The sequence below is a fragment of the Zootoca vivipara genome, chromosome 11 (assembly GCF_965207765.1).
Source record: "Zootoca vivipara chromosome 11, rZooViv2.hap1.1, whole genome shotgun sequence".
Lineage (NCBI taxonomy): Eukaryota > Metazoa > Chordata > Lepidosauria > Squamata > Lacertidae > Zootoca > Zootoca vivipara.
In genome coordinates, this window is record NC_142594.1 from 32,234,911 (window position 1) to 32,253,372 (window position 18,462).

General features: G+C 43.1%; 1 protein-coding gene across 2 annotated transcripts in view; it reads left to right on the forward strand.

The window, feature by feature from the left end:
• Window positions 1-5,231: 5,231 nt before the first annotated feature.
• Window positions 5,232-18,462, forward strand: part of CDK6 (cyclin dependent kinase 6) — a 99,943-nt gene continuing 86,712 nt past the window's right edge. The window contains exons 1-2 of one of the 2 annotated variants that reach the window (XM_035128715.3): window positions 5,232-6,069; window positions 16,964-17,458. In XM_035128715.3, coding sequence (XP_034984606.1) covers window positions 17,226-17,458 — 233 coding nt within the window. In that variant the 5' untranslated portion in view covers window positions 5,232-6,069; window positions 16,964-17,225. Of the gene's footprint in view, window positions 6,070-7,148; window positions 7,386-16,963; window positions 17,459-18,462 lie in introns of those variants that run through there. The other variant, XM_088653586.1, reaches the window with a different exon arrangement.

Genomic DNA, 18,462 nt, shown 5'->3' on the forward strand with positions numbered 1-18,462 from the left:
CAAAACAGTTTATAGTTAGAGTACAGTAACACACTATTTAAAAATAAATAAATTTAAGAGTATTCAGTAAATTACCCTTATAGACAAATATTAAATTGAGAAGTGGGGTGGAGGTTGATTGTGGGACATGGAAGGCTATAATAAAAGAGACACATGGCAGAAGATTCCTTGCTACCTAGTGAAGTGTAGTGTTGAGCTGTGAGGTTTATACAGAACAGTGCAGTGAAAATGAATTTTAAAAATTATGTGTGTGGTGCATACAGGACTGGAAATCATGTTTATGCAAGGAATGTGCTATGCATCTATGGTTGCGTTATGCAACAATTTGGGGATTAACTAAGGAAGCTACTATACTGAGTTAAATCACTGGTTTATGAAGCTCAGTACTGTTTGTAATGACTGGCAATAAACTTCCAGGATTTCAAACAGGAGTCTTACCCAACCCTTCCCAGTGATGCAGGGGGGTTGAAACAGGGATATTCTGTAGCAAAGCAGGTGCTCTACAACTTCGCCCAAACGATGCCCCTAGACCTATCTAGACCTTGTAAGAACATGAAAACGGTCATGCTGGATCCATTCTTTATCTTGTTTAGTATTTAAAAGATCCATCTAGTCTAAAATTTCAAAGCATTCCAGTGTTGTGGTTGTGTGCAAGGACCTCTCCCTCCCAGCTGCAGCAAGCACACACCCACACCCCACACACACACTCCAAAGCTGGACTTTCCCCAGAGCATCACCCAATGGAACATGTCAAGGGAAATATCCCTGCGCATGTATGGAAGAAGCGCTTTCTGATTGAGCACAGAGGTGTATTCCAGCCTCTTGTTTCCTCTGCCACTAGCCAAAGATGCCTCCGGGAGCTTATAAGCAACAACTGAAGGTTATAGTTGGGGCATCTGTTATCCAGTTAATTGCCTCCTCAAGGTGATTTTCCATAAATGAATTGCAAACATCATTTACTGAGTTAGGAACCTAGGTAGCTGCCTTATCCATCAGTCAAGCATTGTCTACATGGAGAGGGGAAGCTGCCATGTATGCCATCTTGAACACCTTGGAGGAAATGCGAGACATAAAAGCAAAAATAAGTAAATAATAATAATAATATACTAATGATAATTTATTATTTATACCCCATCCATCTGATTGGGCTTCCCCAGCCACTCTGGGTGGCTTCCAACAAAATATTAAAATACAGTAATCCATCAAACATTAAAAGCTTCCCTAAAAAGGGCTGCCTTCAGATGTCTTCTAAAAGTCTGGTAGTTGTTTTCTTTGACATCAGGTGGGAGGGCGTTCCACAGGGTGGGCGTCACTACTGAGAAGGCCCTCTACCTGGTTCCCTGTAACTTGGCTTCTTGCCTTCTTACCTGGTTCCCTTGTAACTTGGCTTCTCAGTGTCCAGGCAGAATGATGGGGGTGGATTCGCTCCTTCAGATATACTGGACCAAGGCCGTTTAGGGCTTTAAAGGTCAGCACCAACACTTAGAACTGTGCTCGGAAACGTACTGGAAGCCAATGTAGGTCTTTCAAGACCGGTGTTATGTGGTCTCGGCGACCGCTCCCAGTCACCAGTCTAGCTGCCTCATTCTGGATTAGTTGTAGTTTCCGGGTCACCTTCAATGGTAGCCCCACATAGAGCGCATTGCAGTAGTCTAAGCAAGAGATAACCAGAGCATGCATCACTCTGGTGAGACAGTCCGTGGGCAGATAGGGTCTCAGCCTGCATACCAGATGGAGCTAGTAAACAGCTGCCCTGGACACAGAATTGATCTGCGCCTCCATGGACAGCTGTGAGTCCAAAATGACCCCCAGGCTGCACACCTGGTCCTTCAGGGGCACATTTACCCCATTCAAGACCAGGGAGTCCTCCACACCTGCCCACCTCCCGTCCCCCCAAAACAGCCAGGATTCAACCTCAATCTGTTAGCCGCCATCCATCCTCCAACCGCCTCCAGACACTCACACAGGGCCTTCACTGCCTTCACTGGTTCTGATTTGAAAGAGAGGTAGAGCTGGGTATAATCTGCATATTGATGGACACCCAGCCCAAATCCCACCACCACATGATCTCTCCCAGCGGCTGCATGTAGATATTGAAAAGCATGGGGGAGAGGACAGAACCCTGAGGCACCCCACAAGTGAGAGCCCAGGGGTCTGAACACTCATCCCCCACCACCACTTTCTGAACACGGCCCAGGAGGAAGGAGCGGAACCACTGTATGATAGTGCCCCCAGCTCCCAGCCCCTCTAGACAGTCCAGAAGGATGTTATGGTCGATGGTCTCAAAAGCCGCTGAGAAATCCAGCAGAACTAGGAAAAAGCTCTCACCTTTGTCCCTAGCCCGCCGGAGATCATTGAACAGCGCGACCAAGGCAGTTTCAGTCCCATGATGAGGCCTGAATCCCAACTGGAAGGGATCCAAATGGTCCTCGTCTTCTAGGCTACCTGGTCCTTCTAACCAGAAATACCAAGGATTGAACTTGGGACCTTCCACATATAAAGTATATTCTCTTCCAATAAACCATGGTCGTTCTCAGGGGTCAGAACTGTAGTTTCAGAAATCTTTGGGGCATCAGTGTCGTTACACATTCAAAGCTCGCTTTATTATGCCTTAACAAGCAGCATAATTTTGCAAGAGCATCAGTCTATTTTTATGATGTGTTTGTTTGTTTGTTTAAATAAAACTACTGAAGTAGTTTTTAATGTGTCACAGTTGGATATCTTGGATTATTATCCTATAAATATTCAGATATAATTTTTTTGCTGTACATTAATAACAACTTTAATATAATATCACCACCTCTGACATTCAAAATGTTTATTTCTGGTTTTAAGAACTTGGCAAATTTCTTAAACCCTGGCAAACATTAGGGTTAGAGAATGTGATGTTATTCAGATGTTGTTGGACTCAACCTCTCAGCAGCAGCAGCAGCAGCAGCAGCAGCAACAACAACAACAACAACAACAACAACAACAACAACAACAACAACATAAGAGTAGTAGTAGTACTGTAGTAGTATTTATATGCTCCCCATCTGACTGGGTTGCCCCAGCCAATTGTCAGGGGTGGTAGCAGTTGGAATCCAATAGCTTATGATGGCCAGAGTTTCCTCATCCTTGTCTTAGCTACTATTTTGTACTTGGCTCTGGATGATGGCCCTTCGGGTTCTACCACCACCAACATATATCCCACAATGCTTCAAAAATGATTTAAAAAACTTTAGCACATGATTGTTTATTTTTGACATAATTTTAGGACATGTATTATGTTTTAGTGTCCTTTATCTCTCTTCTAGCCTCTGCAATAAATAACTTCCGTGGCATTCTACAGCCACCTTAAGCGACACAGGACAATTTTCCTACATGGGGAAATACATTACGTATATATTGTAACATGAAAAAGTGCACATGACTCTGTTTGTTCTCATGTTGCAGCACTAAAACATTGCGCACTGGCACATGGTTTAAGTGCAGTTTTCCTGCATGGAACTTTATCTCTGTTTTTGCAACTCTCCAAAGAAGTTACATTAATTTCTTGGTTCCACAAAGTATTTTGGGAGAATCAGAAATGTTTGTATCGGCAGTCCAGAGCCTATTCAAATACCGAAATCCATGTTTATTCTTTTTTATTCTTGTTATTACGTGGTGAAAGACAGCAGGCAGAAGTATTTCATTTGCTTGCAAATTGTTGCTTCAAGAAACAAATTTCCTTCCTTTCCCCTTGCATGAACAAGCTGGCCATGAAAGAGTTCCTATTCCCCAGAATAGGAATATAAAGACTACCTACCTTGTCCATTATTCACTTGGGAAGGAAATATTTTCCAGATTGTATCCACACAATATTGGGATTTACTCTTAAGTAAGTCTACAGGATTGCAACTATACAGCATGAGCCTATATGTGTTTACTCAGAAGAAAGTGCTACTGAGGTCATTAGGGCTTGTTCTTTCTTTCTATGTCCCCCTGAATGGTAATTGTTGTGGTTACTATCAATATCATTAGAATACACTGGAGGCTGATTTATGGGGTGGATTATGTGCATCCGCAATAAAGAAAAAAAATGAAATGCATTCATAGAGCTTCTACATACATTATTTCAGAAATCCTTACAACAGCCGTACATAGGTCAATATTAATTATCCCCATATTGCAGATTGGTGGAAACTGGGGCACCTAATGAGTTAATATCTGAGGTGAGATGTGAGTTGAACTTGAAAGTCCCTGCTTCATAATAGCAAACTATTTTCACAGCAACCATGACCATCAAATTAATACTAAAGGTACCAAATTAATACTAGTGATGATTATAATATATGCTAACCATGATAGCAACAACATTCCCCCCCTTTTTTCTTTGCATTTGTACCACACAGAGCACTCCGGAGCAGTAATGATAATAATTGTACAGCGCTGAGCACTTGGTAGCAATTATAATAAATGAATAGTAATATTTTCACATTTGCGCAGCATCAAGCTCCCACAAGCAATGATGATAATAAAAAAAATATGTTTGCATTTGTACAGCCCTGAGCACTGGGGACTAATAATACTAAAAGCATCAATATTAGCACTGAAGCAGCAACAGTAATATTGTTTGTGCTGTACAAGGTACTTTGAAATAATAATAATAATAATAATAATAATAATAATAATAATAATAATAATTTTGTCAGTTGTACAGCACTGAACACCCTGTAGTAGTATTATTAATAATATAGCAGTAATGGCATGATTGCGCCTGTACAGCACCGAGCACCAGGGAATAATAATGACAATAAATAACTTTTTTTGCATTTGCGCAGCCCCGAGCACAGCGAGCAGCGCAAGCGTGTCGGGCTAACGCCGCCCGCGCTCCTCCCCCCAGCGGAGGGCTGCCTGCCTCCTCCCCCCCCCCGGGCTGCCCCTGCCCCGGGGCGCCTGCTCCTGGCCGTTGCACTCGCTGCTGCGACCCTTGCGGTATGTGACTGCTTTTGGCAGCGAGCACATGAAGGATTTCATTGAGTGTGAAGACAGAGAGCAGAGACAGAAAGCAGAAGGAGGCGGCCGCTGCCTTTGTAGTCGGGGAGGAATGCGGAAATGTTGAAGCACTATGTCAAACTTTTTTGAAACGGGGTCAAGTCACATTCAGCCAGCGTGGGAAACGGAGGGGGAAAAAAAGTGGAGGCGAGGTGGGGGGAAACTCTTCTACTCCTGCTGCTGCTACTCCCAGACTGAGGACAGACTGAGCACAGGAGAGAGGGAGAGAGGGAGAGGGAGAGGGAGAGAGGGAGAGAGGGAGAGAGGGAGAGAGGGAGAGGGAGAGAGGGAGAGAGGGAGAGAGGGAGAGAGGGAGAGAGGGAGAGAGGGAGAGAGAGAGAGAGAGAGAGAGAGAGAGAGAGAGAGAGAGAGAGAGAGAGAGAGAGAGAGAGAGAGAGAGAGAGAGAGAGAGAGAGAGAGAGAGAGAGAGAGAGAGAGAGAGAGAGAGAGAGAGAGAGAGAGAGAGAGAGAGAGAGAGGCGGCGGCAGGAAAAGAGTGGCAGCAGGCAGGCAGCGTGGAGAGCTGGTGTAAGAGCCCCGCACTCTCCGGAGACTGATCGCTGCAAGGCTTTGATCAGCCCCAGAATAGTTAGCACAAGCCTCTCTCTCTCTCTCCTTCTTCTTCTCCCCCCCCCAAGGAGGGGGGAGGAGGCGAGATCCTCTGTGCATTAAGGTGCAGCCTGCCCTACCGCTTGCCGGAAGATGCGAACTCAGGGCAGAGGCAGAGCCCCAGAGGAGACGCTGCGACTACCTGTGTGGCCCCGCCACGGTGCCTGCTGAGACCTGAGCCTGCAACCTCAGCCACCATCACCATGTGAACGCTTCGAATCCGGTTCGGTGCTGCTGCTTTGACCCATCATTCTTATGAGATGCTGATTATTTAAGAAAAAAAACGAGGGGGGGGAACCTCTCCCCCATCTTTTCTTGTTTTGTTTTCTTTTTCATTCTTTCACCCCCTACCTTTTTCATTTTTTTTAAAACCCCAGCTCTCCTGGAGATCACTTTAGGTGGGAGTTTTCCTCTGAAGACCGAGGCAGTTCCAGAGCAATATCAGGTACTTTGGAAAGTGCCCATGTGCTCTCCTGTGTAGACCCTGTAACTGAATGCTCCACTAATTTCCTATTTGGGGGTGGGGGGTGGAGAGAAAAGTGGGTGGGAACAGGAATCTTTTCCTTCCCCCCCCCCCGCCCCAAGACCTCGCTCTCCGCCTTTCAGACATGCCTTATTAATTTGTAGATTGTGCCGGATCGATCCCAACCCACCCATCCCGGAGGAAAAAAACTTATTCTGCCTTTCTCCCATCGCGTGCATGCTGTAAAAGGGAGCTGCTTTGGGGTGGTCCTCGAGCACGTTTTCTATGAAATGCCACGAAGGACGGGTGTGTGTGCATGCATGCATGGATGTGGGTGGGTGAAAGAGGACTCATGCGGGCATTCTGGAGAGTCTTGACCCTGGTCTGAGTATTTTGGGGGTGGGGGCTGCCCGCCCGCCCGGGGAGGCGTTGTTCTTGTGGAAATCGCTTACCATGCATACTCGGCCACCCCCCACCCTTCCCGATCCCCCCCCCGTTAGGGGAAATGCAATGCGAAATGTTTAGGGAAGGGGCTCGCCCGCCTTTGCCGAGCAGTTGCAAGGCGGCCGGGCGAGCACGCAGGGCACCAGGCTCGCGCATGCATTCTTCGTGTGACTTGGGAGGGGGGCAAGTTGCGATGTTAACAGAGCTCTAAAAGGAGCTCGGGGGGGGGGGGAATTAACAACAACACCCCCCCCGCACCAGGATGTGCGTTTCTTATAAGAGACCGGTAACTTTCCACTGCCAACCGGCCAGTTTGCAGCCTCCGGTAGCGGCTCCTCTTTGCAGCGAGTCTTCTCCGGGGCTGCGGGCTCTCTCGCCTCAGGCAGGCAGGCGCGGCGGTGTAGCCGCAGGCCCCGCCCCTTGGCGACCCCCCACACGCAGTCGTCCCCCCCGCGCTCTCCCCGCGCGCCCCGCGTTCCCGACCTCACACAGACACGCAGGCAGAGGCCGCCTGGTCGGTTGGGGGCGACCTCCATCCCAGAGGCACCCAGCGGCCCCGCCTTCCCCCGGCCCGTTCTCTCTCTCTATTGGCTGACAAGGCGCTTCCCTCAGAGGATCCTCTTCTTCGCTCGCTCGGGGGCACGTGGAGCTTTTTTCTTCCCCTCCCCACCGGCCGCCTCTGCAGTCGCCACTTTTCGCTTTGCTGAGCACGCGGCGCTTTTCGTTTTGTCCACCTCAGGTTTTTTGTTTTTTGTTTATAAATGGTATATATCTATATATCTATATGTGTGTGTGTCTGTACGTGTCAGAATGCCAGGACCTCAATTTCAAGCCCAGCAGGGCATGGTGTGAAGGTAAACGAGGCAGCAGCCAACCTTGCTTGGAAGCTAAAGGGGTGTCCTCGATTGGAGGCAGCATGGAAAGTTCCGTGGTGGGAGGAAAAGTGGGATATAAATATAAATAAATAACCTGGGAATAACAGAGAGAGAGAGAGGGAGAGGCGTTTAACATGCACATGGGTACCTGTGCCTCACTATAAAATAGCCACAATAGGCCAAAGGTTTATGGGATGGTTGTCAAAATGTTACTGCTCAACAGGCTTTTTACTTTCTTTGGCCTTCCCATCTGAAAATGGCGCAGGTGGTCATAGCAGTTACTTCCATAACTTGGGGTGGGTGGGTGGGTGGGAATAATGTAAGCAGCCACTTTGCTAGATGGTACCTTGTTCACACGACTGGACTTATTTCTGTGGGCAGAAATAAATAACTAATAATTATTAATTAATTAATTAATTGTAATTTCTAACTGGTTAGCTGGCCGCTATAATGCTCGCTCAAGGAAGGCATAATGTGAAGTGTACACCTAACATTTCAAATTTAAGCTCTGCTGCTGGCAGTACTCAGTTTTTCGTTGTTTCTGGCATATTTCCGGGTGCTTTAAAAATAATTTTCCTATCTAAGTCTTGAGTTGGGGTTTTTTTTGTTTTGTTTTTTGTTTCTTGCACGTGTGATGCAGATGTAAAGTGTACTTTGGCAAGAATGTGCATTCAGGTTGAAAAAGGCTTCTGTTTTGCATCCACCTTAGAAACATGGATGCATTTAGACAAATAGCAAAATATAGGCTCAAAGGTGCTTTTACACATGCCACATGTGAGATTGCGCTAAGGCTACCATAGAGCAGTTACTCTAGAATAACTGTTGTCATTGTTACTCAGATGTTTCCAAAGCTCGGGTAATAGAACTAAGCCAGAGGTCATACATATATGCGCACACACAGTTACATCATCTTCGAATGTCATATAATGGAATATGTTACTAAAAATGAAAATATTGTAAACCTCACATGTGAAATGCAAGAAAACTATTTTCACAGAGGACCATAGCCCAGTGGTAGTGCACATGCTATTTATGTGGAAAGTCCCAGATTCAACCTCTGGCATCTCAAGTTTTAAAAAGAGGTAGCAGGTGATGGGAAAGACTTCTGCTTGAGACTCTGGAATGCTGCTGCCTGCCAAAGTAGACAATATTGGGCTAGTTGGCATAAGGCAGCTTTGTATTCCCCAAATAGAAGTGATAATGTAGGGCTAAAATAATATGTCAAAATAAGAACTGTATCACATAATTGAAGGTTTTAAAAAATTATGTCAAATAATTGCATTTCAGAACAGAAATACAGTGTCTATAGTTACCACAGAAAAGTCTCAATTTTGTATTGATCTGTTGTGGTCACCTGTGAAGACTAAAATTAGCATGCCATCCTCTTTACCACTATTTAAGCATTCCAAAGACCAGTTTTCAGAATAATACAGTTTTGTTCCCAACACAATTTAAATCATGCTTGACTTCACTGCCAAGATGATGAGGAATACAATTTATTTAATGTATGAATTGCTTTGCAAAGCAATTTACAAAATAATGGAAATATATATGAAACAGATACATATATAAAAAGTTAAAACAATTGCAAGTATGAAATCACATATACATTTTAAAACAACAACAGAACAAACATAAAATCAATTCAGTACAGGTACCAACTAGGATAAAGATCTCAGTTATTTCAATAAATGCATTTATATTGTGTGCTGGTTCTCATCCATGTGTGAGAATTGGTGAGTAAATGTGAATATGATTTTTCTAATAAATCCAACCTGAATGCGATTGTCTTAGTTTGGGGGGGAAAGTTGGTGAAAGTGATTACCGTAGTAATTTTCTACTAAGTGAGCTTTTGAAATATAGAGTATACCTTCTTATGCTGTCGCTAAAAGGTAAATAACATATAGATGAGGTATTAGCCATGCTCCAGACAGAACTATTACTACTCATCAATATTGTACTGGGAAGAGAGAAGGAAAATGTTGAGGCAAACACCTAAACATGCGGGTCTTTTATGGTAATCGTCCTGTCTTGCTTGTGTTTTTGTTCACATTGTGTTTTTGTTCACATTGATCTTTATGTTTATGACTAGACAGCAATTGGTAGTTGTTACTTATCTATTGTCTTTTTCATATGGCATCTTCCTTGCTGCTGAGTGGTCACAGCCATTTGGGTATAAGACTTTCAGACACTGACACCACTAACGTTATCACAAACATTCGTAAGCAAAATATGTGAGCACCAGAAAGAAACAATGTGGTTTCTCTGGAGATAAGAGTTATCCCTACCACAAACCAATATGTGAACAAGTCTAAAATGTGGGCACTGATAAGTGGCAACTGCCGTGCTATTAGTGCAATAGGAGAACTACCCAATAATATGGTTCATTCAGTTGAGTTCTCTCATGAGAGTATATGTCCATTCTTCAACACGTTAAACCATTGTTACATATATTTTGTGCCTTACTGCAGTTGCATAAGGAGTCCTGAACAGCTGGTTACTTCAGGGCTCTATAACACACCATGATAAGATATAAATAAGATATCCATCTTGATATGTTCTCTACTCATTTCACAGTGTGTAGCATCTACCCAGTTCTTAGAACTGTTTGCACCTTCATCTAGCTTCATAACAGTTAACATTATTGTAGTTCTAGTAGGAGTCAACGGCTACTAGCCATGATGGCTATGTTCTGCATCCTCTGTCAGAGGCATCTTGCCTCTCAATACCAGTTGAGAATGGAAGGTGGGCTGAGTGCTGAGAATGGAAGATGGGCTGAGTGCTATTGCACTCATGTCTTATTTGCAGGCTTCCCACAGGCATCTGATTGGCCATTGTGAGAACAAAAAGCTGGACTAGATAAGCCTTTGTCTTTGTCTAGCTGGCTCTTATTATGTTCTTATTCTTAACCTTCCTTCACTTCACCAAGTTCCCTTTCATCTCATGGTACAGATGGATGTTTCATACAATTTGCAAAATGCTCTTAGCGTGGCTTTGTGAAAATTTAACATATGCCTCATCCTGTTCTGGAATATATTTTGAAAAAGCAGTTGAACTGGACATGGAAGAGTTCCTCTTCTATGTTTCTGTCCTTGCCCAGTTTGAAACACTTGCAGCCCAATTCTATGCATGTTTACCCAGAAGTATCCCACTATTTTCATTAGGGTTAATTCTTAGATAAGGATATGTAGAATCACAGTTCTAGTTTTTCTCTTCCCCTTCTAGCACACTGATGACATCTCTGTAGAACAAGGTATGACAAGGCATATCCACGTTATAAGCTTGATCATTCTTATTTCCAAGAATTCTGGGAATTTTAGTTCAGTGAAGCCTAAAGAACTGTAATCAAGATCCTCAGAAGCTCATAAAATTAAAATTCCCAGAATTGTTTTTGGTGGAACATGTGGCATTTATACAGCAGTCGTCTACATATCAACAAATGGAGGGTGGCAGGAGCCCCATATCATCAAAATAGGAAGGAATAATTAAACATTCTCTTTTCTGTTGATTAAAATAGAAGTGCCATGAATTTACTTGAAGCTAAGTTCGGGACGCGGGTGGCGCTATGGGTTAAACCACAGAGCCTAGGGCTTGCCGATCAGAAGGTCGGCAGTTTGAATCCCCGCGACGGGGTGAGCTCCCGTTGCTCGGTCCCTGCTCCTGCCAACCTAGCAGTTCGAACGCACAGCAAAATGCAAGTACAGTAGATAAATAGGTACCGCTACAGCGGGAAGGTAAACAGCATTTCCGTGCGCTGCTCTGGTTCACCAGAAGCGGCTTTGTCATGCTGGCCACATGACCTGGAAGCTGTACGCCGGCTCCCTCAGCCAATAACGCGAGATGAGCGCCGCAACCCCAGAGTCGGTCACGACTGGACCTAATGGTCAGGGGTCCCTTTACCTTTAAGTTCAGGACAGAGATATTTCTTTGAGATAAAATTGAGTGTTTTACCTAAAGTTCCAAAGAAGGCACACTTGATTTTAACTTGATACTGTACTCCTAATGAGCTAAAATGTGCCATTCAGCTATTGGATAAGCTGCTGTGATGTCATGGACTCTTCATAAACCTTTGAATTGTTCAAGAAGTTGTCAGCCACAAAGTGCTGTTAGTTGAGCTTAAAATATGGGAAATGAAAGCCTTCATTGGGGGGAAGGAAGACAGCATCCATTACATGGAGGCAGTATCTTTTGGCAACTCATGGGTGCTAGGAAGGGAAGGTGAAAGGTGGGAAGGAAACAAAGTGAGAAGAGAACCAATGATATAAGAAGGCAAAAAGTCAGAGAGCCCAGAAGTAGGGTAGACTAGATGGAGGATGCAGAAGGTTGAGGGAAGGAGAAACTTGTGTGAAATACAGACTTGCAAAGATGCACAATACTTAAAAAGAAAGCTGTGTATTTTAGCACAAATGGCAAAGGCAAGCAGCTGTATGGAGAAAAGAGTGAAAACAAGATTAGAGGAAAAGTAGCTAAGGACAAGGGACACACCAGTTAGTAGATCCAGAAGCAGAGAATTCTGGTAGGGAGGTGAAAGGCAGGGCCAGTGTTGGGAAAAACCAGGGGGAAAGCTTAGCCAGAGTTTTAAACACTGGTGGGTTCTAAGAGCCCAGGAGCAAAAGGGGAGAGGCAGATATACCCTTGATGGAAAAACTCAGCTGCATAACCCAAGAATATTGGAAATATAGGCCTAATGCTAAAGTCTTGCTGTATATATTTTTCTAAGTTGTTGTTTTATTGCCATCATTAGCTTTGTCTAATTTGTCTTCCAAACCTGACTGTTTTGATTTCTGTTTTTTAATTTATTTTAAAATGTTGGCCATTTTAATTTGTTGCCAACACTCAGAATTGTTACATTAAAAATGAATGCTAATAATTGTTTTTCAAAATGGCTCCTTCATGCATAGCTGCCAAGTTTTCCCTTTTCTCACAAGGAAGCCTATTCAGCATAAGGGAAAATCCCTTTAAAAAAGGGATAACTTGGCAGCTATGCCTTCATGATAAGATTAAGATTGGCTATTATGAATAGTATTTGATACTTGGTTATGCTTTGGTTAATCATTAGTATTTGAAAATAAAGGAAAGTTGTGATCTGTATGTAAACAAATTTGTTGCTATTCATTACTTGAAAGATGGATTTGCTGTAGCCAGTCATAATTAAGCATTGATCTTGCACAACAACTCTTAAGTTAAGAGATAGGGACTTGGCCTGCTGTTGCCACAGCTTTGATTGATTACTTTGGTCAAGCAAAGTGACCTCTAGGTTTTCATTTTTCCTTAATTCCTCAATCTTAATTTGGTTGTGGCACCAAAAAGAACAAAAATCTATCTATCTGTACTACTATCTGGATTCCATAAGTTTATCATATTTTTTTCATTTAGAAATGATCCAGTCCTCATCCAAATATGCATTAACAAGTTTTGAAATGTACAGTGGTACCTCGGTTTATGAACACAATTGGTTCCGGAAGTCTGTTCATAAACTGAAGCGTTCATAAACTGAAGCGAACTTTCCCATTGAAAGTAATGGAAAGTGGATTAATCCGTTCCAGACGGTCCGCGGAGTAACTGTTCATAAACTGAAGCGAACTTTTCCATTGAAAGTAATGGAAAGTGGATTAATCCGTTCCAGACGGGTCCACGAAGTACTTAAACTGAAGCGTTCATGAACTGAAACATGGGTGTAATTGGTTCCGGAAGTCTGTTCATAAACTGAAGCGTTCATAAACTGAAGCGAACTTTCCCATTAAAAGTAATGGAAAGTGAATTAATCCGTTCCAGATGGGTCCGCGGCGTTCATAAACCGAAAATTCATAAACCGAGGTGTTCATAAACCGAGGTTCCACTGTATTTGTATTAAAAAAAATACCACTTACTATGTAAAAAAATCTCTGAATGGTTTACATAAAAACAATTTTTTTTTACATGAATCCAGAGGAGGATACAAAAAGGATTGCTGAATGTTTATCATAATAGGGCAAGATACAGCATTAAAAGTCTTGTAGGCTGCAGTGGGAATGTTAAACACTCTGCCATGATTAAATTTCTCCCACTTAAAGTAGTAAGATTTAACAGTGCTTAACGTTGCTTGGATTGTGCTCCATTTTTAGCCACAAATGATAAAATTAACACAATATTATATTCAGTTTTCAATCCAATAAATGGAACTACAGCAATTAGGTAAAGGTAAAGGGGCCCCTGACCATCAGGTCTAGTCGTGTCCGACTCTGGGGTTGCGGCGCTCATCTTGCTCTATAGGCCTAGGAGCCAGCGTTTGTCCGCAGACAACTTCCGGGTCATGTGGCCAGCATGACAAAGCTGCTTCTGGCGAACCAGAGCAGCGCATGGAAACGCTGTTTACCTTCCCGCCGGAGCGGTCCCTATTTATCTACTTGCACTTTGATGTGCTTTTGAACTGCTAGGTGGGCAGGAGCTGGGACCGAGCAACGGGAGCTCACCCCATTGCAGGGATTCGAACCACTGACCTTCTGATCAGCAAGCCCTAGGCTCAGTGGTTTAACCCACAGCGCCACCTGGGTATAACAGCAATTATATATTACCTAATCTGAAAGAGCATAATATTAATGTAAAATTCATGCTTTACTGGTACAGCTTTTTGTGAGTAGCTCACAAAATGGGATAAGGATTATATAATCAATGAAAAATCAATTGCATGATTCAGAAAATGAAACTTTATATCTGGCTAGCTAATAATGCATGTTCAGAATTTAAGTACTCATGGTCATTGTGAGCCATGTGTCCTAAAAATTTTGTCAAGTACAGTGGTACCTCGGTTTATGAACACAATTGGTTCCGGAAGTCTGTTCATAAACTGAAGCGTTCATAAACTGAAGCGAACTTTCCCATTGAAAGTAATGGAAAGTGGATTAATCCGTTCCAGATGGTCCGCGGAGTAACCGTTCATAAACTGAAGCGAACTTTTCCATTGAAAGTAATGGAAAGTGGATTAATCCGTTCCAGACGGGTCCGCGAAGTACTTAAACCGAAGCATTCATAAACTGAAACATGGGTGTAATTGGTTCCGGAAGTCTGTTCATAAACTGAAGCGTTCATAAACTGAAGCGAACTTTCCCATTAAAAGTAATGGAAAGTGAATTAATCCGTTCCAGATGGGTCCACGGCGTTCATAAACCGAAAATTCATAAACCGAGGTGTTCATAAACCGAGGTTCCACTGTACTGCCAGTTGTACAAGCAGTTGCTGAAATGGTCTTAGACTAAATCCAAGCCAAACTCCTTTGTATTTGGTCTGAGTACATGTTGGTGGATCTGGACACTTGTCATGCATGTTATACTGACTTGCTGATTAGATTACATGGGTCTACCCTTGAGGATGTTTCAGAAACTTTAGCTGGCATGAGGCACTAGGCAGCTACCAATTTGTTTCTTAGCCCAATTTAAGGTGATGGTTTTGCCCTATAAAGCCCTAAAACACAGTATTCTGATTATCCCAGGAAGTGTCTTATTCCATGTATTGTCCCTTGAGAATTGAAACCTGCAGATGAAGCCATCCAGGTTCTGTCCATTCTGGATGGTAGGTTGTATTTCTCAAGAAACAGGTTTGTTTTCTTTTTTCTGTAGTGACCCTGGACCTGAATTCCAAGAGGTCTTTCTCTTTGTTTGTTAAAGGCTAGGTGGACTTTTTAAAAAAATTATTTCATCAAACCTTTGGGGTTTTAAGGGTACAGCTTGTGCTGTTGTTTTCCCTGGTGTATTAAATATATTTTTGTATATTTATTGCTGATTTGTGTTTGTGACTTGGCTTAGATGTAGCAGGAAACCCACATTTTGGTTTCAACTTCCAGGCAAATACTAGGCAAACCATGGTTTAGTGGTGCTTGTCTGCTTAATTTTCTATCTGGTCGGGACTTGGGAGGTGTCCATTGGGAAAGACAGCAACACAGGTTGGTTGTTGCAGCACCACGGATAGCTCCAGTGAGCAACTCGCTCCAACAATGGTTGGAAGCAGCAGTTCACTCCATCTTAGCTAAGGGCGTATCAACACTTAAAATTTTGCCCCACACTTTCCAGGCACAGGCCCATGCTTTAAAGCTCTGTGTCTAAGTACCCCTTTTTTCACCCCAGAGCTTTCCCTGAAAAAATCTACTTGGACATGGAGAGTGTGGATAAAAGGTAATTATCCCCTTGTGGAAAACAGAGTCTCTTAAAGGGCCAACTCTAGCATGAAGACAGACACTTCTCCTGCTTTCTATGGCCTCCCACTTGGCATGTTTCTTAATATAAGAATGTTTTTGAACCACCAAAAATATATTGCACCATTGTTCTGGTGTGATAGTGGGGGGCACTTGGTTCCTCAGACCAGGTGAGGATGCTTTTGGGAGCTCTTTCAATGGGCACCTGTTTGCTAGGTTTAATGATCTGATCACCAACATCTGGCTTAGTCCCAGGAACTTTGTCTGGCTCCTTAGCTGGTAACACTGTATCCCCTGACTTAGTGTTCTGGTCATTGCTGGACAGTCCCCTTGAGGCAGAGCAGTGACCCTAACTGTGCTTTGTTGGTTGTCTGTGAATTCAGTTATAACAGCAAACCTCAGTTAGCCTTGAACTTGTACATCATCACTCCCCATCTAGATTTAGCTGTGTGGAGGAGGTTAGAAACATTTGCTTCCATTTTCAGCTAACCATGGTTTATCTTTATGGAACCAGGAACTACTGCTTATCCAGTCAAGCATGTTTAATTGCCTCCTAGCCATGCAATACTTTCTGTGCCATTCAGCCAACCCACAGGTTTAGGGCAAGGATGGGAATTTCTCTCTAGCATAGCATTGTACAACATGGAAAAGCTTTTTAAAAAACTTACTTGCAAGAGAACAATTTGTTAACAGGCAGTTGCATCTGCTGAAGCACAGAAATATGTCTAGGATTCTTTAGGTCTTCTATTACCAGTTGAAGACCTAATGAGACACACATACCTCCCCACACCTGCCTAACACTACCAGTTCTTTTAAATACCATGCCAGTTTCTTACTTGAGATCAGACAAGCAGGCATTCCTGACATGGTGTTTTAATTGGTGCACCGAGACTGTGGAATAAACTCCTATGGAGATCTGTCAGGCTACCTCTCTTTTCTTTTCTTTTTTTGCTATCTATGGAATACTTGTTTGTTTCAATGTGCCTTTGATTTGTGAGTTTTCTGCCATTTTGCTGTGCTTGTTTTTTAATCTGCTGCTGCTTTACCCGCCATGTTTTTAATGATGGTTGTTTATTTCTGGAACCAGACTAAATTATTCTGAATGAACTGCAGAATGCACATTTCTTAATTTTTATAAAAAGTCCAAGTGTAACATTTAACTTAATTCAGTTCACAGAACACAAATATTCTGTCCCCTTGATCTGCCTCTTGTAATTGCACTGCTTAAAGGGTTCATTTCACTTAAATGTGTGCAAGCCAGCTGTATTACATATGCCAACTAAATGTGCAGACGAAGTGTTTAACGGCAATATTCTATGATGGAAGCCGGTGGAGAGATACTCCTAATACTAATTATGTTCTCTTTGGTGGTTGTTTTTTTGTCCCTTAGATCTCATTAGCTTTACAAAGATAATGATTCCAAAGACTACCAGATAATTGCCACTGGCTAAGCAAGAAGGCTCACGTGGGCATTACTACAGTTCTGGAAGGGTGCAAGAACTATCCTGCAGGCTGGTCCATCTGTCAAAATATCTGGACACCCTGTTCCAATATCAACTAAGGGCTGATTTGCACATAGGGAACGAGGGCAACAGCCACAGCACCTGAAACACCACAGAAAGGAACTGGGGAAGAAGGAAAGCGGTGTCACCATGGAGAAGGACAGCATGACTCTAGCTGATCAACAATATGAATGTGTAGCTGAGATTGGTGAAGGAGCCTATGGGAAGGTGTTCAAGGCCCGGGACCTGAAGAATGGTGGACGTTTTGTAGCACTGAAGAGGGTGCGGGTGCAGACAAGCGAAGAGGGGATGCCACTTTCCACCATACGTGAGGTGGCTGTATTGAAGCATCTGGAAACATTTGAGCATCCCAACGTGGTCAGGTGAGGAAGGTGCGGGGGGCGGTGGCAAGGCATATGGCCAACTGTATCCCAGTTATACACTTTGGGTGTTCTGAGCATCATGTTTGGGGTATGTGGCTTGGTTGAGCACTAGAATAGCTGTCTGGAATGAATTTGAAGTTTGTTCAAGTGTATATATTGCCAACCTGCCTAACCCACCTTTTCTTGAGCTCTGCCTCCCACGCATTCAAACATCCATCTCCAGAGGCATAGGTGTGTGACTTAAGTATTTGAGTGGATGGGCATGGAGCCACATGTAAGCTGTGATCTTTTTGAGCACAAAAAAGGAAGAATAGAGAGAGAGAAGCTCTTTTGTCCTGGGTATTAGTTGTGCCTAGTAAAAGCTGGTGCTATTCTAGCGCTACTAAACACTGCCTATGTGGTAATAAGAATCTTTTATACTAGGCAGGACAATTCTGCAGTTTTAGAAAACTCAGAATTTGTTCTTGGTTAAGTAGCTTTCTAATGCTTAAAATGTTAAAAGTAATATGTAAAATTCAAAATGAACGTGTAAATAAAAATATTAAAGGTTGAAATCTTGCTCAGCTGCAACCTTAACTCAGGCCACCAAAATCTCTGCCTGATTTAAAAACAACATTTCCAAAAGATGCTCAGACTTGCCCTTCATGTCTCAGTGTGCCTAAGGATCGGTCTAAAGCATACCTTAAAATCATGGTTGGTCATGGGATAGGTGGTGGTCTGGCAAATGTGTTGGACACAAGCCATCTAGTGAAACAGAACCTCTATTGATTGACAGATGGTATAGAATTCAGTTGTATGTGGCCTGGAAGTACATTACTTTTTAATTTTTAAAATAAATTCATACTCCGTCCTTCCTCCCAAAGGAGCCATTACTTGTTAGTCCACTATGGTAGACCCATTTCTGTCAGCAATTCTTGTCCTTCATCACTCTGAAGTTGGGTGATTGTGGGAGAAGTCAGAAAATAGAACTGACTTATTTTCATTATTGCTGCTCTGATATATGA